Source organism: Mytilus californianus, unplaced genomic scaffold, assembly GCF_021869535.1.
Source record: "Mytilus californianus isolate M0D057914Y unplaced genomic scaffold, xbMytCali1.0.p SCAF_7, whole genome shotgun sequence".
Classification (NCBI taxonomy): Eukaryota; Metazoa; Mollusca; class Bivalvia; order Mytilida; family Mytilidae; genus Mytilus; species Mytilus californianus.
Window position 1 is genome coordinate 2724440 of NW_026262723.1, and position 27881 is coordinate 2752320.

The 27881-nt window shown below is 33.7% G+C and overlaps 1 protein-coding gene across 1 annotated transcript; it reads left to right on the forward strand.

Annotated features, from left to right (window-relative positions):
• LOC127708175 (uncharacterized) lies at window positions 1-27855 on the forward strand. Its single transcript, XM_052213022.1, has 6 exons — window positions 1-201; window positions 18576-18701; window positions 20107-20175; window positions 22347-22421; window positions 23558-23639; window positions 26880-27855. Exons 4-6 carry the CDS (start codon window positions 22391-22393, stop codon window positions 27562-27564), a joined length of 798 nt encoding a protein of 265 aa, XP_052068982.1. The 5' UTR covers window positions 1-201; window positions 18576-18701; window positions 20107-20175; window positions 22347-22390; the 3' UTR covers window positions 27565-27855.
• The last annotated feature ends 26 nt before the right edge of the window (window positions 27856-27881 follow it).

Below are 27881 nucleotides of genomic sequence, written 5' to 3' on the forward strand. Positions count from 1 at the left end.
GTGGGAGGAAACAAGTGTTAACGAAATGGTGTTACCAAATACTTTTGAATTGGTATCAAGCACAAAGAAAGTGTCTAGAAAGAAAAGATTATCTACCAACTTACACCCCAACAAGCCATGTATGTATTTCAGAACAAGACGTAGACGAGGGGAACAATTGGCACAATGCGTTTGTAAAAGAAAAAAATGTTTGGGAAACGGGTAAGAATGTCAACGAATCAAAAATTAATATTACATGATTATATAGGGATGAAATGCACTCAATCTGTATAATTGTGAGCACAACCAATGTTGCAGGTGTCTAATCTACTTGCTTTTTTCAACACAAGAGTTTTATGTATTAATTTCCTTTTAGTTTAAAGGTCAAATGTCATTCCGTGGGTCTTGTCACAGATTTTTGCCAAAATTTGTATCCAGCTGTGGTATGATGAATTTTGAACTGAAATTCGAAAAAAAAAATCATTTATCTCTATTATTTTCTTAAACATTACAGCATGACATCAAGAAAATTTAAGCACATTTGTCTTACAATCATCTCTTTTGATGTACTATAACCAATCTATAACCTAGTACGTAAACGGCGTACAACGAGATGATGTTGCGCTTATTTCGCTGTTAAGTGGTATTGTTTGTTATTTTGAACACCATTTTTGGGGATATATACAGAAACAGCAAATTCGGTGACTCTTTAGTTATTCTCCATCATTTAACCAGAAAATCATGTAACATAACCAATTTCCTGTACCCTGACTTTGATTCTGAGTGATTACTTTTATCATTAGTATTCTTTTGAATAAAATGTTCACAGCTTTACATTGATCGGAAGATTGATTGAGCGTTACTTGCTTTTTGTCCGGTAGGTAATATTCAATCCATATTCAGGACAAGAACACATTTACAATTAATACAATATGTAGGCCTTGTAAGTTACGTTGAGGTCAATCGGGGTAAATGGTGGAAGGAAAAGGAAAAGGTATGATATTTACAATTCTGTCAGAGGTTAGATATCACTCAAGTGACAATATAATGACATATATATTGGAAAAGGCATGCATTGATCTATTTTTCACCTATTTTTGTGTATAAATAATGATTTATTACTTTATTACATCAAAAATATTTTTTAACCAAAAAGAAATCAGGAAAGTTCAGTTCAAACTAAAACAACAAACTTGTCACGGGTTTCTGTAACCGTAAATTGTAACATTAATTATGTCTCATTAAATGACCAAGTATATTGTTAAATTAAATTCCACAAAAAAGCCTCTATAGTCTAGTCTGTCTACGGCAAATATTGCATAAATCTAAACAAATTGCAACAGAAATGGTTTCAACGGTTTTATAATACCAAAGCATGACACAATCATGTATGAAAAGTCTAGAAAAATCGTACGATCGGAAATCACCATTTTGGGCTAAAAACATTGATTTTAACCAAAAATCGATGGAAATTGTGAAAAAATTTTGAAACCGAAATTATGGCACTATGTTAGCCAATCAAATGTCAAAAACGAATTCAGATGACTAAAACAACTACAAAGAACATTTCCGATGTAAAATTTACAATCCAGAGTTAGAATTTATTGGTAAAATTATTCCTTTTAATGATAAAATCACAAAAAAAAATGCAAAAAAAACCCATATATTTGAGATTCATATATAGCTGTTTTCAAACGTTTTATTTTGAAGGCAGCTTTGAAGGACAACATTTAACACAATTATTTACAATTATTTACGAAGTGAAAAAAGAAAGCAAACGGTTGTTTTAAGGAAAATCTATTTATCTATCAACGAAATAAGTCCAAAATTACCCCCCCTCCCCCCCACAAAAAAAAAATGAAATAAATTTCTACATAAAATGTATTAATGTTAGATTTGTTATAACATTCATTGAATTAATATAATAAATGGCCTTAACTGTTCAATAATTGATTACTTTGTTTTTTACTTGGTTACTTTTGTTTTCACCTAAAAGTATTAGGATGGTAAATATAATTTCTGAAAAATTTATCTTTGAAAATATTTGATTTTGTTTTAATTTAACAAAAAACAGACAATTTTGATATAAGTCTTCTCAATGTATAGTTAAATGTCTCTGCAATGTACATGCATATTGATGCCTTCACATGTCGTCAAGTTCATCGGCTTCTGTAATGTTACTTGTATTTGAACAATTCATTCCCCGACATTCCCCACATGCTGGGGAACAGTCTATTCCGTGTTTACGACAGGAGCATCGTTTTGTGTCACAGTTCAATTTGCAATTACATCTGATTATCCGAAGAAGCTTTTCGGGAGCCGGTGGTAGTATTGCTCTAATTGGAAGCAATTTATTGTCCTCAACATGCCAACCCCAGTCCTTTGGATCTAATTTATCACCTTTCCCAATCCAAACTTGGGTTTGATGATAAACTCTCATGCAATGTAGCTTAGCAGCGTCAGATGTTGGTGGGAGAGTGTGCACTTGTACATATATATTTCCAACGCAAACTTTAGAGGCGAATATTCTGTAGCGCAGCATATCTAATGTTTCAACATCTTGTAACCCTCCATATAATGCAACAAAGATTTGTTCTCCTGCTTTATGAAGGCTCTCGACATTAGACTCCTGGCAAAAGACAGCTGCATGATCTTGTAATTTAATGTTAGCACTAATTTTCTTGAAAACCGTGCCCTTGCCTTGACCAAAAATTCGAGATGTTGTGTCGCATCCGCTAAAGGCGTGAATGAATGGCAAAATATTGCAAACAAGTGGTCCAATTTTTCTCCTTGTCTCTGTTATGTCCCAAATCTTTATTTTGTGAGTGTTTTGCTTGGCTTCTGATTTGAAGTAAATCTTGTTTATAGTATCTTTTGAATGATAACAGAGCAGTATGAGTAGGTCAGTGTCCTCTCCTATGACGGTAGTTGTATGTTGTGCCGACTTTTCTATTGCTGTAAGCACAATCTTTAGATCGGCATCGTCTTCTGCATGGATAACTTGAACATGTCCGTCCTTAAGTTTTTCTCCAAGGGTATTGATAAAGTGCTGTTTATTTTCTGAATTTGAAAGAAATTCATCTTTTTTTGTTTTAATTGGTGTGTCATTGTTAAAATTGACTTTTGGAGATATGATTCCTTTAGTACGTCTGAAATGAGTTACATCTTTTGTAGTTGGAACTGATGGATATCCGTCAAACACAACAGTTGCATCTTTATAGTGATTGCTTACATAATTGACGTAAGTCATACATATGGTGTCAACTGTAGCTCCTTTTGTCCATGGTAAACGGTGTATAAGAGAACCACCATCAAGTACAAAGTGGGTTTCTGTTGGTGCTTTTGGTTTAAGTTCAATCAAATTCCACATATATTCGGCAAGGGTTGATTTTTGGGGTTCTCTTAAAAGGCCCGTGGTTTCAAATATTGATGAAGGAACTCCGCATAATTCAAATTGAAATATCTCTGAAATATCTTCGAAAATACCATGCGCAGCAGTGGTGCATCTCTGAAAAAGGAGCTGTGAATCTATTCTGATAGGTTCGCCGTCAAGTTTTGCCTGAACTTTGTTTCCAAGCGTAATGGCTTGTTTCTTTCTCCTAAACGTGTGGTCAGCTATATTCTTTCCTACTAGTTCTTGTAGAATGGAAGTCCCAACCTTTTTGGCATCATCCACATTCACGGTTTTATCAGCTACTACTCCTGTCTCAATGTTTCGTAGTGAACGGTCTACCTCTGAATCAATGAATGGATTCCGACTTTTCAAGAACGTGAGAAGAGTTTGAATGTCGTTAGTGTCCTTTTTTTGTCTTGCATGTGTTTCGTCTTTGTGTTGTTCACTAGAAAAGTATCCTACCCCGGACAAATCCTGCATAGCTTGATTAATCTCAGCACATGCTGGCATGGACATAAGCCAAAGGGAACGCTGGCTTTCAGTCATTCCTCGACCTCTCGTCAATCCACCCGCTGTTTTCACACTTCTCATTAGGACTTGTTCTATAAATAGATCTGAAGATATTCCAGCCCAGTACCTATTGCTGCGTCTTATGACATGATTCCCATTGATAAAATTAGCATACACATCAGGATGGTCTTTGTCTAAAGATTGCATTGTCATTAAGTAAACGTATGCTGTTTTCGTGTACAGATTATGTCCAGATGCAGCCAAAAAGGGCAACATTGCTTGGATGCTTTGCAAATGAAGAGGCCAGTTACCGGTTCTCTCTGCTTTGATAAATTGTCTTAAAACCTGAACCATTTCTGAATATTGCAGCCACAACTTTGCTGTACGACTTTGCTTTAAAATTTCAGTTTTTCTCCGGACCGTTGTTTCTAGGTTTTTCAAGACGTCCGATTCACCCGCCTCTGAAGCTGACAGCTCTCCAGAGGATAATTGGGAATATAATTCATCAATTTCCTTCATTTCAGTTGTTTCAAGGGTTGAATTGGGTTCTTCCAAAAGTTTAGATACGTCAATATTGAATATCTCTGCAATCAACAAACAATACAGTGCTGTAACCACCAACATGTGACCTCTAAAAGCTCTAGCTACAGCTTTTCCGCTAAGGATATGCGTGACGGTATTCGGAGCGTATATGAGTTCTAACATCTCTTTCAAACCAGTATTACTCATAAAATTCCCTATTGAGCCGAGGAAGCTCATCTCTGTGTGGAATGGTCCTAATCTTAAAACCATAGACTTCAAGGTGCTTCCTGGATTTTCGTTTTCAATAATTGAGAAGGCTTTCCAATACAGAGGTTGATCAAACGTCAAGATTGCTGTTATGTCATAACGCTTTGCTTGTTTGGCGACGAAGTTCAATGTGGAATAAATACAGGTCATGTCCGAAGCATTTAAATCTATCATAGGCAGGAATGAAACCGATGATTTTCCTGGGTAGTCTCCTGTCTGAACCATCTGCATGAAGCCAGACCGCATTGGTATTGGATACTTAAAAGGCCAAACAATAACCGACAGCAGATCAAGACGAAAAGTCTTATCCAGTGTGTTTAAGTTTTTCAACTCAGCATAACTTAATTCAGCCATGCGATCTGATTGAGGTTTGTAATATATGATCTCTATCTTTGCTAATGCCTTTATTTCATCAGTAGAAAAAGCTATTCTAGGAATGGGTTGTGTTCTCTTCGTACCAGGCGTAATTCCAGCTATTATGCCCATGCCATGAAAAGTGTTGAGGCCATCTATCGTTCTTGTGTTGTGGTCAACGTTATCTGCTACAAATTGTACAAAGCTGTTGCTTACATCGCCTGGAAGGTCAACTCCTTGTACAGCTGCAGCACTTGATTCAAACTTCTGGACTTCATAGTATGACGAACAAAATCCTAAGCTGTTCAATGTGGACACAAGAAATCGTGAAGCGAAGTTGTGATGCACTTGTACTCCTAGACCGAGTTGAAGCGGTGTAATAAGTGCTCGAGGTCGTGAAGCTTGCATTACTGCTTGTCCTATGGAAGCTATTTTCACTAATGGGTCCTTCTCAGAAAATATAGTAGAAAGGAATAACAGCAGGCTTTCTGGTAAGTATGATAAATTTGTATCAACTGATGCAATGTTGGCTGGAGTTGGATAAATAGACTTTGTGGTATCTACAGATCGGATGTCGCTTTTTATCAGTTTGGCAGCTGCTTTGATCAAAGCTCTCTTTTTGTCATCTGGATTTAGATTACTTGGCCTCTGGTAATAGTCCTGAAGAATACAACTCACGGTTTCTCGTAGAGTTACAACACTTTTTTTACCTGGTATATCGGTAATAATGATTTCGTCTCCAAAATGTTGCTTCAATCTTTTCTTCAAATATATCTGGCTATAAGCATTCCCATCACACATCTCGTCCATTTTTTCAACAAGATCTGATATCGAAATCTGTTCGTCGTCATGATGTTTAAGGAAGTTGACTATTTTGTAGAAGCCGTCTTCTTGCAAAGCTGGCCTTCCTCTTTTGTTTTCAGGCTTTGCGTCCGGTGATATGGGAGAACGAAATACAGGAATATTTTTGCACGTGCGGAAGTTTACACTACATGCCTGGTGATAAACAGCATCCGCTGCATGGAGGTCGCTCACGCTCTCAAGTCTTCCGCGAACCTCGGCTGCCCAATCATCATTTCGAAGATCACAAGCATCTTGTATGCTACTCTCAAAATCATCAGTACGAACTGGAAATACATTTTTGTCTTTTTTCTTGGAGTCTGTTGCTTCATTTCCACAGAATAAACAATGATGTTTAAAATCAAAATGGGACTTTGATCGTAATTTTGGAGTGTTTGTATTTGTTTCTCGTAGAACAAGTTTTTCTTTTTGTATTTCTTTATATCATTTGGATTGGTATATGTTTTCCTGCAGAGTTGATGGACAAAATTACCCTCTAATGCGGACAGTCTCCTCTTTCCTGGCTAGCTCTGATGATTCCAAGACAACCTTTTTGTCGCAATTTGATCAGCGTTGTTGGGTGGTCATCTTTTAGGCACACAATGCATTTCTCCATGGTATAGTTGTAGCTGAAAAGAGTAAGAACACAAATTATTTGTTGATGTATACTTTAATCATTATATGTCATATAACATATCAATACACATTATAATATTATTCGGAACAACAAGAATTAACAACGTTGACTCTAAATAATAATGTTTTCTTGTTCGTGTGATGTTTCTTTTTTAGTGTGTCTATACACTGTAATTCATTTGTCCATTTCTCAATTTCTTAGGAATTCTAGTACTACTGAAGATAATGAATTATTTGAAAAGCGAGAATACCGAAGTGTCAAAAAGGATGACAAGAGAAGTTGAATCAATGGGCTTAAATCGCGTCCGAGAAAACGAAAAAGGACATACAAACAAACAAGACAAAATATACAAAGTACACACAGAAACGAGCAGCTTGAACTAAGCACAATATTTATCATAAAGCATTTAAAAGTATACTATGTTTGATGTTTTCCATACTTGAAAACTTTCGATTGTGTTTTACTGTAGCATATTTCGTACATTTGTTTTGTTAACCATTCATTTTGAATTGACTTATTGATAGAGCAAGATACGCAATCAAATATTTTTGACTCCATTGTGATAAATTATTTTCATAGAAATAAGAAATTCAGAATAATATAATATAGTACCTGATATAGAAATGATCCTTGCGCTAAACAATTAGCACATTGACTGTGGTTAGCTCCAATAAAATAATGACGCTGAATCGAACATAGGTCACTTCAAGTGATATAGCTGAAATAAAGTTACAAAATAGTTTATTTTCGGCAATAATTCATTAAAAAAGGAAGAAAATAATTATTTACAATTAGTTATATGCAGAAAATGCAATTTTAGTTAAGAATAAAGGCTTTGGCTATAGTAATAAGTGCAAAATCGACGAAATTGTAATTATGACTATCCATTTTTGTTAATTTGGCGTTCCATACTTTTTTGTTTTCGTTAGGGACGAGTCTTACTATGTTACTTTAAATTATTTTTATTGCTATATTTTGGACTTTTTTAGTTTAAATTTAATTGATTTTACGTAAAGATAGTTGATTGTATTTATTTTCTTTGAAATAAACAAAAATATAGCGATCTTTGTCGTTTGACCTGCGTCAAGAACTTTTGTACGTCTAATTCATTTCTAGACGCATTTCTGAATATATAAATACACGTAAAACATTAGGGTATGTTAAAAAAACACTTACCAGCATATTTGTATAATAACATAAATTTATGTTAGCGATTCTTTCAGTGATATCATCTACTCAGTAGGTTTCTATAAATTGACATATGTAAGAGTCTTCTCCCCTTGTCGATATGGCGGACCATTTCTGACATGAATCGGTAGGCACATCACCGTTATTTTTATTTTCAATTTTCACCGATTTCCGACCGTACGATTTTGTTAGACTTTTTTAATGTTAATGTGCTATGATAATCTCATATGATATTCAAAAAATCTTTTCTGTTGCAATTTGTTTAGATTGAATCTGTAGACAGACTAGACTACTATGAATACTGTCTTCTCGCTCCCCTATGACGATAGCGCAATATATCATCATTAATGGATCATAGACATAACGACATTGATAGATCAAAGACATGATGACTTTATTCATTTTGATTAATTTTATGCCCTATGGCGGGGTTATCTCGCTTCTTTCGAAATAATACTTGGCCGAAATGATATGACACATAAATAATCTATGACCAACGTGATGATTTCAACTTTCTGATTCTCATTTGTCTATTTCTAACTAGTAACATACCTTCTGCTTAATAGTATGGCGTTTAAATATCTCCGTTAATACCTTATGCTCGTCCACACTCTACGAACTATATTAATAAGTTGTTCTCCTTACATAAAAAAAAAAATGGTCCTTACATAAATACTGCTCCAACATAGTTATAAAAAGAACGACTGAAATCGACATTACATAAGTTTTGCGGTAACCATCACAGATTCGTTTACCGATACGATATGTTATTGTCTCTACTCATTTGTCGCGGCCTTACATCTTTATCTGTAGCTTGGTAAATGTAATGATTATTTTCAAGTTAAACACCCATCTTTGACGTAAACGCAGTCGTTGTCATCGTCATTATACATTTTCTAATCTTTATGATGTCTCTATATTAATGACCTTCTGCCCTTTATACAAAAGCCGTTGGGTTTTTATCACATAAGCATGAAGATTTAACTACCCCTTGTATAAACTTCATTCTCTGTGCATTTTGTGTTTGGAATCCAATGTTAAAAACAACATTTCAAACTAATAATAACTTACAACTATCATCCCGAAGTCGGTCATAGACTTTTCAGACCGGTTTTTATAGGAAAAGATCAAAGGAAAAAAATCATTTCGAAAACTTACATTTGCGAACAAAGTCCATACTTGAAGACCCATCTGTACCTATCATCTTTTATACTTATACCAGACCAATTACGACTAAAATTTTCAATTTAAGTTGGGTTCAGACCAAGACAAAACATGCTAACAGCCGGAAAAAAATAACGCGGCGTTTGCTCTCGTCGTACACTTCGTGTAAACGCCACGTTTACTGTGCGTCATTTTAAAAATGTAGTAGACACAAAAAGGTAACCGCGCGTTCACTTTCAATATTTCGTCGTTAACGTGAAAATGGCTCGTTTTCTAAATTAAATAAAAGTAAACGCACGTAAATTCCCTGTTCTAAACGTGCGTTGATGCAGATTGTCGTGTGGTTGTGGATACATTGATTCATCACATCACATGACCAATGAAGGTCATTTTTTTGTTCTATAAGCATGTTGAGCGATTATGTGCATGTACAGTATGATAAGATATGTTTTTCTTAATAACTGTATTGTGAAAGTAATAAAATGGATATTACTTGTAATAACAAAATGTCTTTTAATTGGCTTAACTGATTGATCGTTAAAAAAGACATCGCATATATATCCTGTAAGCTGTAGACAAACAAACGAGGTTACATGAATACCGATTTAAAAAAAAATACTCTCGGTTCTCCTCAAAATACAGAATCACATTTTTATGTATGCGTATATATATATTTTTTTTCTAGACGTTCCCTCCTGTATTTATATTAATTGCACCGGTGTAGGCTAAGTACTTGAAGATGGCGTTATTTTGTTATACATAAAAACTAAAATAACAAGAAATACCGCACTCCAAGGAAATTCAAATCGGAAAGTCCTTTAATTTCGAGCAGTTTGGGCTCACAGTAACTTAATTTTGTGTTGGCAGTAATTAAATTTTTTTTCTAACTTTCCTTCATGTTTTGAAGCATTGCTTAGTTAAATCTGTCGTAATGAATATTGTTGACCACATATAAAGCTTATTTTCAATAATTTCTGAAAATGATTATTGTTATCGATATTTTATTAATTTATCATTTGCAACATATGAATAAGCCATTTACCCGGGTAGACTGTAGAAATTTACATTTCAACAGCGTTAAAGTAATTATAGGTGGACATTGGAGTAAACATATGAAATATGTGCACTCGGCGGTAACGTGCGTGTACTTTATGTTACGCTTGGTCTGCATCCGAATGTATAAACACGAGTTGCAGGATCTCAGTATTGCACCTGTGCTACTTCCTAGTTAATACCCTTTTCGGTAAAGCCTTGGCTGATAGTTATATAAACGACCAGCCTCAATGAGGTTATGTTAATAGATTTAGGCTAATCGTAATATGTTTGAAGCTTTAATATCAATATGTGGCCAGAAAATTTTCCTTAGCATACTTGTTCTTATGACTGCCACTAGAAAATATAGATATGCTGGATATGAACAACTTCAGAGGTTTGTTGCATCACGAGTTGGTTGACCGTTATGGAATAACCGTTTCACAGATGATATCGGATATGTTCCTCATGTCGTAACTACAATTCCCTTCCCTTTTCACGAATGTGACCTACCGAATTAGACTATTTACCGGATTTGTAATAACATAAGCAACACGACAGGTGCCACATGTGGAGCAGGATCTGCTTACCTTTCCGGAGCACCTGAGATCACCCCCAGTTTTTAGTGGGGTTCGTGTTGCTTAGTCTTTAGTTTTATATGTTGTGTCATCTGTACTATTATTTGTCTGTGTGTCTTTTTATTTTTGGCCAAGGCGTTGTCAGTTTGTTTTCGATCTATGAGTTTGACTGTCCCTCTGGTATCTTTCGTCCCTCTTTTGCAAGGTTTATTGTTTTACGGTCAGTAAAATCCGCTTATTGGCTTTAGTAAATATTCACAACTCGTCGTCCAATCAAATTGCTTGAATTTCCCTTCTTAGTTTTAAAGTGTGTACTTTCCCGTGCACTTGTATGAAGAACGATTACTTTCACCGACTATTTTTAAATAAAAATTTGCTTTCACCATGTACTTTATATATCCTACTGCTGAATTATTTGCAAAAATATATTTAAAAGACAAGAAACAATAATTTAAAAAAAAACAGAAAGAACCTTATCGTGCAGATTGCAATGTAATTTGATTATTGTGGTAATCCATGCAGTTATAGTATGAACCATGTGGGGGGGGGGGAGGGGGGGAGCTAGGGGGTTCAATCAATTTGACTGGACAGGGAGTTGTCAATATACATAAGAAAAATAATAATGACGCGTAAAATGCTGCTGATGGCACCATTTTTTAAGAACATTTACAAGGTACTTGATACCTTTCATCATAACTTAGACCACATATAAAGCTTATTTTCAATAATTTCTGAAAATGATTATTGTTATCGATATTTTATTAATTTATCATTTGCAACATATGAATAAGCCATTTACCCGGGTAGACTGTAGAAATTTACATTTCAACAGCGTTAAAGTAATTATAGGTGGACATTGGAGTAAACATATGAAATATGTGCACTCGGCGGTAACGTGCGTGTACTTTATGTTACGCTTGGTCTGCATCCGAATGTATAAACACGAGTTGCAGGATCTCAGTATTGCACCTGTGCTACTTCCTAGTTAATACCCTTTTCGGTAAAGCCTTGGCTGATAGTTATATAAACGACCAGCCTCAATGAGGTTATGTTAATAGATTTAGGCTAATCGTAATATGTTTGAAGCTTTAATATCAATATGTGGCCAGAAAATTTTCCTTAGCATACTTGTTCTTATGACTGCCACTAGAAAATATAGATATGCTGGATATGAACAACTTCAGAGGTTTGTTGCATCACGAGTTGGTTGACCGTTATGGAATAACCGTTTCACAGATGATATCGGATATGTTCCTCATGTCGTAACTACAATTCCCTTCCCTTTTCACGAATGTGACCTACCGAATTAGACTATTTACCGGATTTGTAATAACATAAGCAACACGACAGGTGCCACATGTGGAGCAGGATCTGCTTACCTTTCCGGAGCACCTGAGATCACCCCCAGTTTTTAGTGGGGTTCGTGTTGCTTAGTCTTTAGTTTTATATGTTGTGTCATCTGTACTATTATTTGTCTGTGTGTCTTTTTATTTTTGGCCAAGGCGTTGTCAGTTTGTTTTCGATCTATGAGTTTGACTGTCCCTCTGGTATCTTTCGTCCCTCTTTTGCAAGGTTTATTGTTTTACGGTCAGTAAAATCCGCTTATTGGCTTTAGTAAATATTCACAACTCGTCGTCCAATCAAATTGCTTGAATTTCCCTTCTTAGTTTTAAAGTGTGTACTTTCCCGTGCACTTGTATGAAGAACGATTACTTTCACCGACTATTTTTAAATAAAAATTTGCTTTCACCATGTACTTTATATATCCTACTGCTGAATTATTTGCAAAAATATATTTAAAAGACAAGAAACAATAATTTAAAAAAAAACAGAAAGAACCTTATCGTGCAGATTGCAATGTAATTTGATTATTGTGGTAATCCATGCAGTTATAGTATGAACCATGTGGGGGGGGGGGGGGGGGAGGGGGGGAGCTAGGGGGTTCAATCAATTTGACTGGACAGGGAGTTGTCAATATACATAAGAAAAATAATAATGACGCGTAAAATGCTGCTGATGGCACCATTTTTTAAGAACATTTACAAGGTACTTGATACCTTTCATCATAACTTAGAGCACAGCGAAAATGTCTGAATAAATGTCTGAATATAATGCGCCTCATTTATTTTGATAATTTAACACAGCTCAAGTTTAAATGTGAAATTTAAAAGAAATATTTCGAAGCATGTAATTCAATGATAAATCTGTTGATAGTTGATTTTTGAATGTCTATGCCACTAGACTATCTATATAATTAAGAGCCACACATATCTATATATCGCTTTAGTTTTACTGCGAAAATTAAAAAAAATCAAATTAAAACTGGTAGAAAACTACCACTAGATTAGCCTGTTTTTGATGAATTCCCCCTAAATATGTAAACCATGTAGACATCTATTTGTATCAATATTAATACAAACCTACACCAGCAGCTACCATCAGGAGTCAATGACCTTTTAAAATCACCATGTTTCAGTTTCAAATGTAATTGCTGCATTCAAAAACTCCAAATCTGATAAACCACTTTTACAAACTGCACAGATATGACAGCAATGATACTAGTGAGTAGATTTTACAAAATTGTACGCAAGACAAAACTTAGTTGATGAAATCTTTTTACTGACTAGTTATTGACTAAACCAATAGAAAAAAACAATCACTTATAGATAAATTATAAGTCAGATTAATCGAGTTGTGAGTAGGTGCTTGATTGGACAGTCAAGAGGAAAGGTATATCACGGCTGTCATTCGGTAAATCGAGAAAAATGATCGTGAAAGAATAAGTAACGATGGTCAAGTATTCCGATTGGATGGTAAAAGATCTGATAAAGGATCGTGAAGAAAATCTTATCGAGAAGACATATACAACATCAGTAAATAATCTAATATAATGAATTATAATTACAAATATTGGAAAAATTTGACAGACTGTCAAAATGTTTATGATCAGTATCCGAGAAAGATCAAGGTTTAAAAATAAACCGTTTTTACAAAACTACAAACGGCAGATTGTTCCTCGAAATTTCAAAGAAATAAAAAAGTTAACAAACATGATTTTGAATGCATAAACTACTTTTCTCTTAAATGATATCGTTTTATATTATTGTTTAAAATGGTTCAAAAAAATTTTTAGTTTTAGTTTAATCAGAAACTTTGCCACAAAGAAATATTTGTAAAATAATGATATTTCGGATCGTGAAAGATCGGGTAAGGCTTTTTGATGATTGTGAAATGATCGTGAAAGATCTGTTACCTCTTATTCTTTTTGCAAAAATCCATGAAAACTATCAAATCATTTTTTAAACACATGATAATATGTATTTGTAATTGTTATAGCAAAAGATTGGATTTACAGGACTTATTCCGCTTCACTTTTGTTTGAGAATAGGGCTATGATAGTTTAATGATACTGGATCTGATTAGTTGATAATACTTCACCGACTATAGTTGCCTTATAACAATATAAGTCCGTCTGTCCGTCCTGAATAAGTTTTATGTTGTATGAAGAGTTAAGATGGTCTCATATGATTTCCATTAATTTTGATGCAGTCATATCTATAAAACGAAGACCCTTGTTGATTTTTGTAACAATTGAAAAAAAAAAAAACATTGTTTGAAAAAAAAAAAAATCAGGAAAACAACTGTCATATTCCGGACTTGTCAAAAGCATTTTCCAAAGAAAATTGTGGGTTGAACCTGGTTTTCTAGCTAGTTAAAACGCCCCCGTGTATGACAGTTGTTTAATGTTCCGTAATATTGCTGAATTGGGTCCTTAACCAAAACAGACATAACTGGTTAACGTGGTCATAACTGAGATCCAGCAGCCAAAACTCCGTAAATATACATTGCAGACATACAACACAACTGAATTAAACATTCAAACATACTTACAATCAAATCAAACAAAGGCGCCTACAAAACAAAATGTTTGTAGTTGATAATACTGGCAGTATAGTAGATCATGACATATACACTTTCCCGATAAAATACAAAATAAGTAAAATAGAAATACAAGGGTATACATAATGAAAACAACACTACAAAAACCTCATGTCCGAATCGCATCTCTGGTCCCATCCGCATGACGAACGCCAAAAGCCAAAAGCCTGAAAGCTGGATAAAATTGAGAATGGAAATGGGGAATATGTCAAAGAGACAACAACCCGACCAAAGAGCAGACAACAGCCGAAGGCCACCAATGGGTCGTAAATGCAGCGAGAAAATCCCGCACCCGGAGGTGGTCCTCAGCTGGCCCTTAAATAAAGTTGTGTGCTAGTTCAGTGAAAATGGACGTCACACTAAACTCCAAAACATATAAATGAACTAAAATAAAAAACATACAAGACTAACAAAGGCCAGAAGCTCCTGACTTGGGACAGGCGCATAAATGCGGCGGGGTTAAACATGTTTTGTGCGATCTCAACCCTCCCCCTATACCTCTAGCCAATGTAGAAAAAAGAAACACATAGCAATACGCACAGTAAAACTCAGTTTAAAAGAAGTCCGAGTCCGATATCAGAATAGGTAACAAAAGAAACTAAGCAAAATGATAATGATACATAAATGAACAAAGGACTACCAGCAGTTACTGACATGCCAGCTCCAAACCTCAATTAAACTGATTGAAAGATTATGTCTTCATCATATGAAAATCAAGTACAATCCCTCCCGTTAGGGGTTTAGTATCATACTATCATAAAATATATGAGAAGAATATAACCCGTATCATGCCAACAACTGGTTTTAGAATAAATGTGTTTATTTCCGATGCAAAGACCCTATGAGTAAATCAACATTAATACCAAAATATGCAATCCTTAATGACTTGACAACAGTATCGTAACTATATCCTTTCCGAATAAGTCTGTTTAAAGGTATGGTTAGCTTTTGAGGTGAATGCCGACATTTTTGTGCTTTGTAAAGAATATTACCTTAAAATATTGGATGTGAAATACCTAAAGAACGTATAAGATGTCTGCATGTTGATTTATAATTACAAATGATGTCCTTGTACCGATGATAAACTTTTGTAAATGTTTTGACTAGTTTGTGATATCGAAAACCCTGGTGTAATAATTTTTCAGTAATACAGAGATTTCTTTCGTTGAAATCAAATACGTTGTTACATACACGAGCAAATCGAACAAGTTGAGATATATAAACACCATAAGATGGCGACAAGGGAACGTCACCATCTAAAAATGGATAATTAACAATAGGAAATTAAAAATCATCTCTTTTATCATAAATATTGGTATTAAGTTTCCCGTTAAAGATAAAGATATCAAGATCCAGGAAAGGGCAGTGTTCATTGTTAGTATTAGCTTTATTTAAATTCAGTTCGCAGGATAAATCTCTTTAGTGTACATACTGAAATCTATAACTCAAGACCACCCTTTTTGTTTGTGAAGTAGATCCTGAATATTTATTTATTATGTTTTGGCGTTTTCCAATGAACTTTTTGAAAAAAAGGACAAAACGTTCTTTCACAAAACCCTGGCTCATTATTTTTTGTCTCAGACACTGGTGACGTTTTACAAATTCTGAGTAGTAGCTGCAAGCTCCTGTATATCGTATGAGTTGAGAAATTTGTACTCCAGACGCGGATGAAGTTGTTAAAATGCTATTGGGGAAATTTAATAATTTCAAAATTGAAATCATCTCGTTTAATTTTTGTCATAGACTCTGGTATTTAGATGACCGCTGTAGTCAAATTCGGGGTATATGTCTAAAAATGAAACGGAGAAAGTTGTATATGTGGTGTGTAAAATCTCTATTTCAGGACTATCAATGGGACCTAATCAGAAAAGTTTTTATTGTTAATGGAAAGAACATCTTCAATTATTTCATGTATAATTAAATGATATATAGCTTCTTTGATCTAAGTTAAACCCTTACTATAACAATAACATGCACATTAAGATATTTCCAGGGAAAGACCACCAGACCCCCTCTCGCTTCACTCATTCGTGAATGCTTTTAACATTATAAATACATAGTATACAATATTTACTGTTCGGCAAATTACTCTCTTGGGGTCTTATTATCATATATGCCTATTTAGCATTGCCGCCTAAATGAAAACAAGTCTTAATTTAAGTTTATATGTATAATGTATATATATCACCAAAACAAATGAAAGCATTGATTTACGTTCTTAGTAAGTAGTTACACGCTTCAACCAATTACATGTATGTCAGTTGGTAAAGTAATGTTGTTTTCCAATCATTCAGCATGGTCACGACTTGTTTTTCACGATCAAAATAATGCGTTGCCTGATCTTTCACGATCAATTTTGATTAAAAATCAACAAAAATATACTTTTTCAAACAAATTTTGAACTTTTTCAAGTAATAACATACTTTTATTTTACTGGCCTATCTGACACACTAACCATTAAGTTTCAAATATATCAAAATATATTGAAATGTGACCATTATAGATATAAAACATGATTTTTCTTAATGATTCTCATAGGATTGTGTGTCGCCTTTTGTGTTTTCTTAAAAAGTACTGCATTTTTTCTTCACGGTAGAACGCAATGTTATTAAGGAAGTTGAATCATTTTGACAGACATATTTCTTTTTTCTGAATGGTCCACCTTTTGGAAATACAGCAAATTTGTCACAGATTTTGAAGTTAAATTACACTTAATTGCATTCACGATCCTATCGCAATGCTTCACCGTCGTTTGTTATTCTTTCACGATCATTTTTCTCGATATACCGAATGACACCCGTGTATATATTAAGAAAGTGAGTGATTGGCAAATGAATAGGCTGCCGTCACAGGAATGGCTGAACTGCGGAGATCGACACAACAGTACATAACTATGTTTTGGTTGTATATGTCGATGGGTTAGTGTCACATTACTGCAAATTCATGTGAATTCATTACTAAAATAAAATATAGGGGGTAAACTGGATATGCAATAGTCCGTGCCATAGCTCCACACCTTGTGGTAGCAAATAATTTAAACAAAATGTTGTATCCAGTTTACCCCCTATATTTTATTTTAGTAATGAATTGACATTTAAAAATTCAGTTCTCATCATGCTATTATCTACCAAATGTATTTTAACTTTGAATAAATAACCTTTTTATATACTCTCATTTACAGTTTAGGCGTTAAGATTAATGACCGAACACATTTTTCAGGATTTAAGCTTATATCAAAGGGTTTAAGAGTAATGCTTAACATCATTTAGGCAATAGACTTACTGCCTATGTGTTAGCTAATCGATTGGGTCTATGCGTAATGACTAGTTTCACTTATTCCGGCTATCATTTATACATATAGATTCAAGATTCAATAGTTTATTAAAGTCTCGCCACATACATAACATGCATATTATAAACAGTAAAACACATTTCGGATTAAGAAAACCAAGAATAAACAAGTTACAATGTATGTGCCATTCTTAAAAGAATTATGAGAGAAGATATTCATGATATTATTAAATATACATTAATTTTACACATTATAAAACACATATTTTCATAAAAAATGTAATATTTTTAAATACAAGTTATATATATATTACAGAATTTCTTCTTATTAAAATATTGTGACAGCTAGGTTTTGGCAACAATATTAAAAATCATATTATTACTGAATAAAAACATAAATTTATCTTCATAAGCTTATTCTATAAAATCATTTTTAAAAGTGACACTACAGTGAATATATTTTGTTTTAAATCGTTATATAGAGGAAATTTTAAAATCACATGATTTTCATTTTCTATTTTGTTAGTACAGTTAAAACACTCAGGTTCGTTCATTAACTTCCTTTCTTTCATACCGACCAGTTTCAATTCTTAAAGATGCTACTCCACATCTGAATTTTGAAAAAGCACTACGATACCGCAGTGGTAAATTCTGTTCCAAATATGATTCTTTACAAAATGAGGACTTAAATAGCTTATATGTTCTTAACCTATAACCTTGACCATATGAAGTAACCCTTATACACCAGTCATTTTTATATTTTATATATATATCTAAAGTTTCAACATTAATTCGGGATACTGTTTTTATCGATACAAAGTTTGGTGACAGATTGAAAAAACACTAATAATATATTTCTTTTTCACTTTTGTCTTTACAGAAAATAAACCTAGATTTAACTATAAATGTTTAGCAATAGAGTTGAGAAAGGACAATAACTATAAATTGTTGGCTGTTAACTGCACAGACAAATATAAGGCTCTTTGTGTGAGGAAAACAACAACAGGTATGTAAACAAAACAATACACGTGTTTCACTTTAGTACTATGGCATTTACAACGAGAATAAAATCAAAAATGTCATTTAAAAAAGAGAGGCGAAAGATACCAAAAGACATTTAAAATCATAAGTAGAAAATAAACTGACTACGCAATGGCTAAAAAAAAGAAAAAGACAAACAGCAATTCACAAAACACAACATAGAAAACTAAAGAATGGGCAACGTACAAAACACGAACCCCACCAAAAGCTGGGGTTGATCGTAATGATGTGAGTAGTTACAGTTTTTGACAATATGGACCAAACGTATGCCCATTTCATGGTATAAGAGATGTAAAACAGAAATCGAGAATAATTAGACTTTAACCGATCTGCTTTTCTAATCCCCACTTTTAACAATTTATCTATTCATGCGTGATCGTCGGTGTAGTTTTGATACTGAATATTATCTATTGTCATTATAGAGAAAACATTATATGTTAGAATCAACAACTCATTTAAATGCACAGCAAGAAACTACTAACCCAAAGGATAGTTCTAAAGCAACAACGTTACATATTATAATAGATTGCTTTTGTTACAATTAAATGATTTATGTTTCAATCATGAATCCATGCATACGATTTTATTTTGCAAGGTAATTGTATTGCAGGGTGGGTGCAGGTTAACAGGTACGGGCACGATGGAGGCTCTGGCTGTTCGTTACCGGCCTGCTACCTTCCATTTGCTATTTTTTGTCTCTCACTCGAACGCCAAATGAAACGATTCTTGATTTTCCTGTGCAATATATAAAACATACACGTTATGAATAAATTGTTTATATTACACCTGCTCATTCAGTTATATAACTTTACTCAATACTCGGAGTACAAAATGTGTGCTCGATCCACCAAATCTAGTATTTTGTATTTTTGATTTTGATCTGGACTTTAGATCTACAACGCTGAACTTTACATCTCCAGCGCTGGAAGTTAAGTATTAAGCGCTTAACTTTAATCTATAGCTTAGACTTAATATCTATGTAGCGCTCGAATTTACATCTCCTGCTCTAGACTTTCTATATGTTTACAGCGCTAGACTTTACATTTGCAGCGCTGGAGTTTATATCTACAACGACTTTGGATATACAGCGTAGGATTTTAGATCTCAAGCGCCAGTCTTGAGTTCTCCAGTGCTTGACTTTACACCTCCAGCGCTAGACTGAAATCTACAGTTCTACATTTTTCATCTTCAGTGTTAGACTTTTCATCTCCATTGCTTGACTTTAAATTTACAGTTATAGACTTTACATCTCAATCGCTTGACTTTGAAAAAAAAACACAACTCTTTTTCTGTATGAGACCAATAGGGCTCCGTAATGTTTGATACTGAATACTATATATTGTTATTATAGAGAAAAAATTATATTTTAGAGTCAACAACTCATTCCAATGCACAGCAAGAAACTACTAACCTAGAAGATACTGCTAAAACAACAACGGGTAAATAATTTAAAAGATTTTTTTTGTTACAATTAGATCATTGATGTTTTAATTATGAATCCATGCATACGATTTTATTTTACAAGGCAATTCTATTGCATTCTTGATTTTCCTGTGCAATATGTAAAACATACAAAATGTACGCGTTGTATATGAATTGTTCATACAATGTAGTACGCGTGTCCTTTTAGTTATAAAACTTTACTCAGTACTTGGAGTACAAAATGTGTGCTCCAACCACCAAATCCAGTATTTTGATTAATTGATTTTTAAGTCTTGAATACAATAATCATACACAAAAGTTTTATGAATGTAACCCCTGTTGTTATGACTATGTTTGCTAAGAAGAAGTAAGATTAACTGGTCAAGAAAGTAAAATTAAAAAAAAGTATATTATATTACTGTACTGCAAATACACAGAGAAATCTGTATAACTGATAAGTAGTTTTTTAGTGGATAAATATAATTATGTTGAGTTTACAACAGTGAGATAGGTCAGGGAAATACATACCCAAAATACATCTACATACTGTACCTCCTTACAGGTTCACCCCTAAACATACAACGATATTGTCTACCCTACCGTTGTTTACAGTTTGTTTGTATGTTGTGCTGTTACACCACTGTCCCAGGTTTGGAGAAGGTTTCAGCGCTCAAAGTATGTTTAACCACGCCACATTCTTAATGTACCAGTTACAAGTCAGGAGTCTGGAATTCAGTGGTTGTCTTTGGTTCATATCTGTCATATATGTTTGTCGTAAATTGTATTGTTATAAATCAGACCGTTAGTTTTCTCGTTTGAATTATTTCACATTCTTCTTGTCGGGAACTTTTATAGCCGACTATACAGTATGGGATTTTCTCATTGTTGAAGGACGTACGACAGTGACCTTATATTGTTTATATATTCGTCATTGGACCTCTGGTGGATAGCTGTCTCATTGGCAGTCATGTCACATCTCCATTTACTACACCGTTGTCTAGTAACTGTTTCTTCTATCTCAGATCAAATCTGCTCATAGTAGAACGCAAGTCTGAAAATAGTTAATGCAATGTAATCACGTGATTTTACAGTGCTTGTGAAATTATACTTATTTTCAATTGACTCGAAAATGTAAAACCTCCTCATTCTATTTATGGTTTGATCACATAGTTTATAAACATAAAAAGTCCAACTTTTTTATTCAGTTCATACTCCTATGTTTGAACTAACTTCCAATTCTTCGATTCTTATAAACATATTTTTTTCTTTCCTGTGCCAGTCTTTACTTCTTGCTGCTATGTGTTGGTTCTAACATGAAGTATATGCCGTTTGTTTTTTACTTTTTTTATTACTATATACTACATCCGTATTAAAAATGATATCTGTGGTGAATCTATTACCAGATGATCATTAGTTATAGCGCGATTTTGTTCCGGTTTTTCTTTGATGTGAATGAGTTTTGAAGTCCTTTTATTTATTCAGAGCATTATAAAACAAAATATCATTCGAATACTTCGCATTTATTTCTATGGTATCCATTAATTTTCATCATGTAACGTTTGCGATAAACTGGAACTGAAAAAAGGTATATGTACTTTTAATAATATGAAGGAAGAAAATATCGTCAGATCTAATTATAAAATTAACAGCACCTGTTATAAACAGCATCCTTGATCCAAATATATATAATTGTTCCATACATGTTACTTTAGCCAAGAGAGCCTGATTTTGGTGTGCACGAGAACTTCTGCTGTATTCTTCATAATGGTCAAAGTGCATGTGCCTTATAAGGACAGAATCAAATTTAATTTAATATAATTTAAAAATATCACTTTCATCGTACTGTACAATGTACAAAAATGTTTTATTAATTAACAATCATACTTTTATTACAAATAGCACTTACAATTCTTCAGATATTAATTTTTTCCAATTTTTTTTGTTCTTTTTTTATTGTTGTTTTTTTTTTAGGATGGGGGATTTATTGGAAAAATTTTACTTGTTTATTTTAAATAATTGTCCTGTTAGTGTGACAGTTCCCCTATAATATCACGGAAACTCTTCAAAAGCAATATATTTATATAGATTATAATTTCCTGTTGTATTATCATTTAAATAGAATCATTTTATCATCCACCTAAATCATCGCATTGAAAATTGTCAACGATTTGTTTAATAATTGATTCAGTTTTGGTGACAGTGTCCAGCGACAGATTATCAAGAGCAGTAGACATGCATAATCCAACCAGTAAAAACCCGAAAGGTATGTGTTACAATTATTAACAAACAATATGAACAGATATAAAAATGCACTGATATAAATCTGCATGTACTGATCGAGATAAAAAAAGGAGGAGGGTTGACATTAAAATAAAAAAACAATACTAAGTAGTATAACCGCGCCACATTTTCATGTACCTATCCCAATTCAGTTATCATGTCAGTACATTGTAGTTATCGACCAATGTATCTTTGTTTTCGTCATTTCTAGAATTGGGTGTTAATGGCAGATCTTTGATGGTTTTATTAATAAAATTGAGAATGGAATTAAGTTTATTCATTTCTTGAACAGACGATAAATATAACTTGAAGTATTGTATGGACACCAGGCTATTGTTAAAAATTAACGACTGTATATTGCCTTTAGATGTCTATTGGTGGTTTTTGTCGTTGTGTTGCTGTCTCATTATTGTATACACCACTTATTTAATTCACATACGTTACATTATAAACATGACTTTAAACTCTTACATAACCTAAATATTGTAAGTGTCATTCACTTAGTTATAACAACTTATATACGATATACTTCATACAAGTATAAGATAAACTTCATAGATATGGGTGTGTATCCTCAATCTTGCTACATCATAACAAAATTCAAAATGAAGATCTGACAACCTTCGATTTTCATTTGTCTTTTGAGGAACTATGTACTAGGACTGGATATTGATTTCGTCAAGGGAACTATTAAAGGATGTGTACAAGAACAATAAAGCATCCATAAATCTTGATGATAATACAGACAAATGCAAAGCCCGATGTGGAAATAATGTGGTATGGTAGGAGCAATTGCTTCGCCACTAAAATCGCAAATACCAGTGGTAATGTTCTTCGATCCTTTCAAAATTTGTCAATTTCATAGTGATATACTCTAGAAGTTTTAGTGCGGATATTGCATCTATGAACTCGGTATCTTTAACCTGTTGAAATAGACATGAGACATGAGACATATAAAAAGTCATTTACACATAAAAAATATTAAATTTTGTAAATCTAATGATCCCAGCCTATTTGCCTTTTTGTATCCATATTCACAAATAATACTTCAAGTTTTGGCATACTTTTGCTACCAAGTGCGTGTTACGGGCATTATAAGTATGCTTGTTTTTTTTTTAGTTGAACTGTACATTGCTGTTCCATTAACAGTAGCAGTTTTGATTGTATCTGTAATAATCACAGTGATCTGTATAAAAAGAAGGTGAGATTTTATTTTTTTCGTTTATTGACAGGATTGGACGAAAATCAAAACCGGCTTTTAGTATGATGATAAGGGGGACGGACGGGAAAAAGTGGGTACCTAACTTGTGCAATCAACACCCCTCCATACAATTCTCAACCCAGGTCCATGAAATATTAGAGGAAGACTGCACACATGTTGAAATTGTGCACCTGCGATTATGGAATTGTTTGCGGAATTTGTTTTCACATTTTTCCAGACATGGGACCATAATTTTTCAGCAAAACATATGAAAGAGGGTACAAGTTTTGTGTAATCAAACCCTCCTACAGCTTTCAACCAGATCACTAAAACTTCATATATATTGAAATTTGGCACCTGCTTTTACGGAATTTTATGAGGAATTTATACATTTCATATTTCAGATATTTAGATGTTAAGTATACAGAATTTGTCCTTTTTTAAGAACATTGTGCGCGACCCGGCCATTTGAGTCTTTGATATCGATAGAATCATGCAGAACTAACACACTGAAATGCATACACAAAGGAAGGATTACGATATTATAAAATAGAAACTATCGAATCGACAATAGATCGATGGACGACAAGGAGCTTTTATCGCGGGTGGAAAAAAGGGGAGGGGGGAGCTGTTCCTATATAAAGATATACATAGACGTGTTGCTGGTATGGGTAACTTTTTCGGAATGTATCAAATATCAATGGGTGCAATTTCACAGAGGTAATATAACAATGGGTAAAATTTTGTATGTCAATGGGTCATACTGTTCATTTTCTACTGATCAGATGTCGGTGAAAACTGTGATCTGATCTTGTATGCGATGGATGATCCTGTGTGGTTAACCTCTAAATACGATGTCATGTACATATTGTATGTCTAGCTGATAGCAGGAAAATATATTAATGGGTTCTGATTTTCATATATGATTTATATATGGGTAGGGATTTTGGCAAGAATCAATATATGAATGGGGTGGTTTTTAAATTCCAGCCAGACGTCGGTACCCAAATTTGTGTGTTGAGATCCCCCCGTGCCGTTGTTTAACCTCGGATTTGTAGTTTGGATAAGTATATTCAACAAATGAACAATTTTATAGATTAAAGACCACCCGGTAACAATTTAAAAAAATAAATAATAATAATTAATTAAGATAGAAATAGAAATACATATACTAGGTAAAAAAAATAAAAGAGGAATTATTTCTAATTATAATCTCAGGAAATCAAGTCATTGTACATTTGTAAAGTCTTAGATATGACAACAGTTTGATGAACAACAAATTTATAACATTGTCATGTCAACTTATTTCAAACGGGATTGCACATCCTCATTTTTACGGCCATATTGTTTACCGTGCCCGGAAATTTAGAAACGATCCTGGTAAACTTATCGATCCTTTAAATAAACTTATTCTAAAAGGTTACCAATTCAACACTGTAATTAGATCATTAAATATTGTTTTTATTGGTACTGATATTGATTTTGTTATCAGTAAATTAAAAGCAAACTAAATTTTATTGTTATATATATATACACATTCATGGATCTACAATCTGTCGATACCTGTATCTTGGCATTGCACAAGGTCATGTTTTTTTCTGATTGTTTATGACGTCTTTACACTAAATCCATTGGATGTTGGATGTGTACGGATTGATAATTTAGTCTAAGATGCATGATTTTTTTTAATTAGTTGTTAGTGGCTTAGAACTAGCTGTCAGTAACTGCGAGTACTCTCAGATCTGTACTTAGTGTCTTTATGTTGTTTGGATGTACAAGTACCCGGCCACGTCCACTTGTATTTGTAGCATTTGTATTTGTATCCATCTGATGAGTTAAGCCTCTTTCAACTGATTTTTACATCGCGATGACCTTGAGGTCATCCCGATGTATTGCTATCGCCTAGATTTCCATTATGTAAATTAGTTTTGGGTTTGTAACCGATCTATAATCATGATAAATACGCGCACATCAACGAGTGCAAAATAACATTCCTTATCGTTTGATATAAATACATCTCTTCAATGAATACTGATAAAAATATTTTTGTTTACAACATAAATTAATAATATGAAAATGTTTTGTAGTTAGATATATATATATAAGTAAAAAATCATTGATAATATCAATGCACACGTACCGAAAAATTGTGTTAAAGCATGCGGAAGAATATCTCAAAGAACGTTTTGTGAAAATACCGTCAAGGACCGGTAACTCTGTAATTGATTTTGCGGGAAAATATGAATGCCTACTCGTATCCAATCTTAGAAAAATCGAATTTTTACAGAAAAGTGTCCACCATGCACTTGCATTGCACTATTTTTAGAATAGTAGAATAGAATGATATACAAATGGATTCAAATCATATATATATGTAACTGTTATTTTAATATAATATAAATAACAACTCAGTGTATACTGATTTGTATCACTACAATATAATAGTTATTACGGTGGAGTTGAATTTCCTGTCATTTATTCATCATCCACGCACGAACTTGTCTCAGAAAAAAATATATCTCTGTACATTAACCTCAGTTTTAGGTAAAGAGATATGTTGTTTTTTTCTGAGACAAGTGCTTTTGACCATCCTCAAGAACTTGTGGTCATCCGATGTTCAGTACTTCAGTACTTTGATTATAGTTCGTTCTTATGTTGTACTGTTACACCACTGTCCCAGGTTAGGGGGAGGGTTGGGATCCCGCTAACATGTTGAACCCTGCCACATTCTGTATGTATGTGCCTGTCCCAAGTCAGGAGCCTGTAATTCAGTGGTTGTCGTTTGTTTATGTGTTACATATTTGTTTTTCGTTCATTTTTTGTACATAAATTAGGCCGTTAGTTTTCTCGTTTGAATTGTTTTACATTGTCATTTCAGGGCCTTTTATAGCTGACTGTGCGGTATAGGCTTTGCTCATTGTTGAATGCTGTACGGTTACCTATAGTTGTTAATTTCTGTGTCATTTGGTCTCTTGTGGAGAGTTGTCTCATTGGCAATCATACCACATCTTCTTTTTTATATCAGATGGGTAGATAGGTTAAGCTCCTCTTATTACAAGTTGGCGTGATTCGCCCGTCATGCAATGCCAGTGTCAACAAATCATTAAAGGACCAAAGATGTCAATGACAACAATTACATGTAGTATTTTAAATGTATATACATGTATGCAGCTAGTGCATGTTTAGTTTCCTCTAGTATGCATTTAACTTCAATTTGTCTTAATTATTTGTCAATTGTAGACGAAAGCGGAAAACAGATGAAATCGCGAGGAATATGTCCACAGTATACTATTCAACAGTACCAGATGAAGTAACACTTGAAAAAGCTTCCGATAATCCTCACGGTGATGGCAACGGAGCATGTCTCCTAAATGAGACAGATGTTTATAATCACTTGGGTGACACAGATCAGCAAAACCAAACAGATTTAACTGGACCCGTCTATGACCATACCGGTTTAAAAGATAACGACCAGTACGACATTTCCATTATTTCTGAGAAGCGGATGAATAAAGATGGCGACGATTTTAATCATTACGATTTAATGCAAGTTAGCACAGATAACAATTCTGTCTACGATGAAACAAAAAGGAAAACAAATGGAAATAAAAATATTGTTTCTATTGAAATATATGATCATGCAAAACAGACAGAAAATGACTATTACACAACAGATACTCAAAGACAACATGAACCATGTGAACATCTTAATGACCCCACGTATGAAAAGTCTGGACCATGTGACCATCCTAATGACCCCATGTACGATCAGTCTGGACCATGTGACCATCTTAATGACCCCATGTACGATCAGTCTGGACCATGTGAACATCTTAATGACCTCACGTATGATCAGTCTGGTCCTTTAGAAGCTGTCATTTTCGAAAAGTGTGAAACAAAGCAAAGTAACACGGAAGAGCAATGACATAACAAATATTCCTCACAATTTTAATTCGACTGACTCTCACTGGTGGCTGAATATATCTATGCTTTAAAAGATACAGAAAAACAATCTCGAAGCAGAACCTTAAGCATAAAAAAATCTTAAATGTTTGGGTAAGAAAATGTTGGGGTACTTGTATGATAAATTGCTACAGTAATGATGGTAATATTATATTGTTTTCAATATGAAAAAAGGGGTTGTCCTCTACTGTGAAAGTTATGAGACATGATATTGTATGTTTTTGTAATTTTGTTAAACATACCAGTTTGACTGCACGAGTTGGTTTATTATAATGCAAT

Bases quoted from the DNA above. Each gene is read 5' to 3' on its own strand.
- LOC127708175 (XM_052213022.1), top strand. From the start codon at position 22,391: ATGCATAATCCAACCAGTAAAAACCCGAAAG. The intron at 22,422-23,557 runs GTATGTGTTACA...TTTTTTTTTTAG, and splicing joins AACCAGTAAAAACCCGAAAG to TTGAACTGTACATTGCTGTT. The intron at 23,640-26,879 runs GTGAGATTTTAT...TGTCAATTGTAG, and splicing joins GTGATCTGTATAAAAAGAAG to ACGAAAGCGGAAAACAGATG.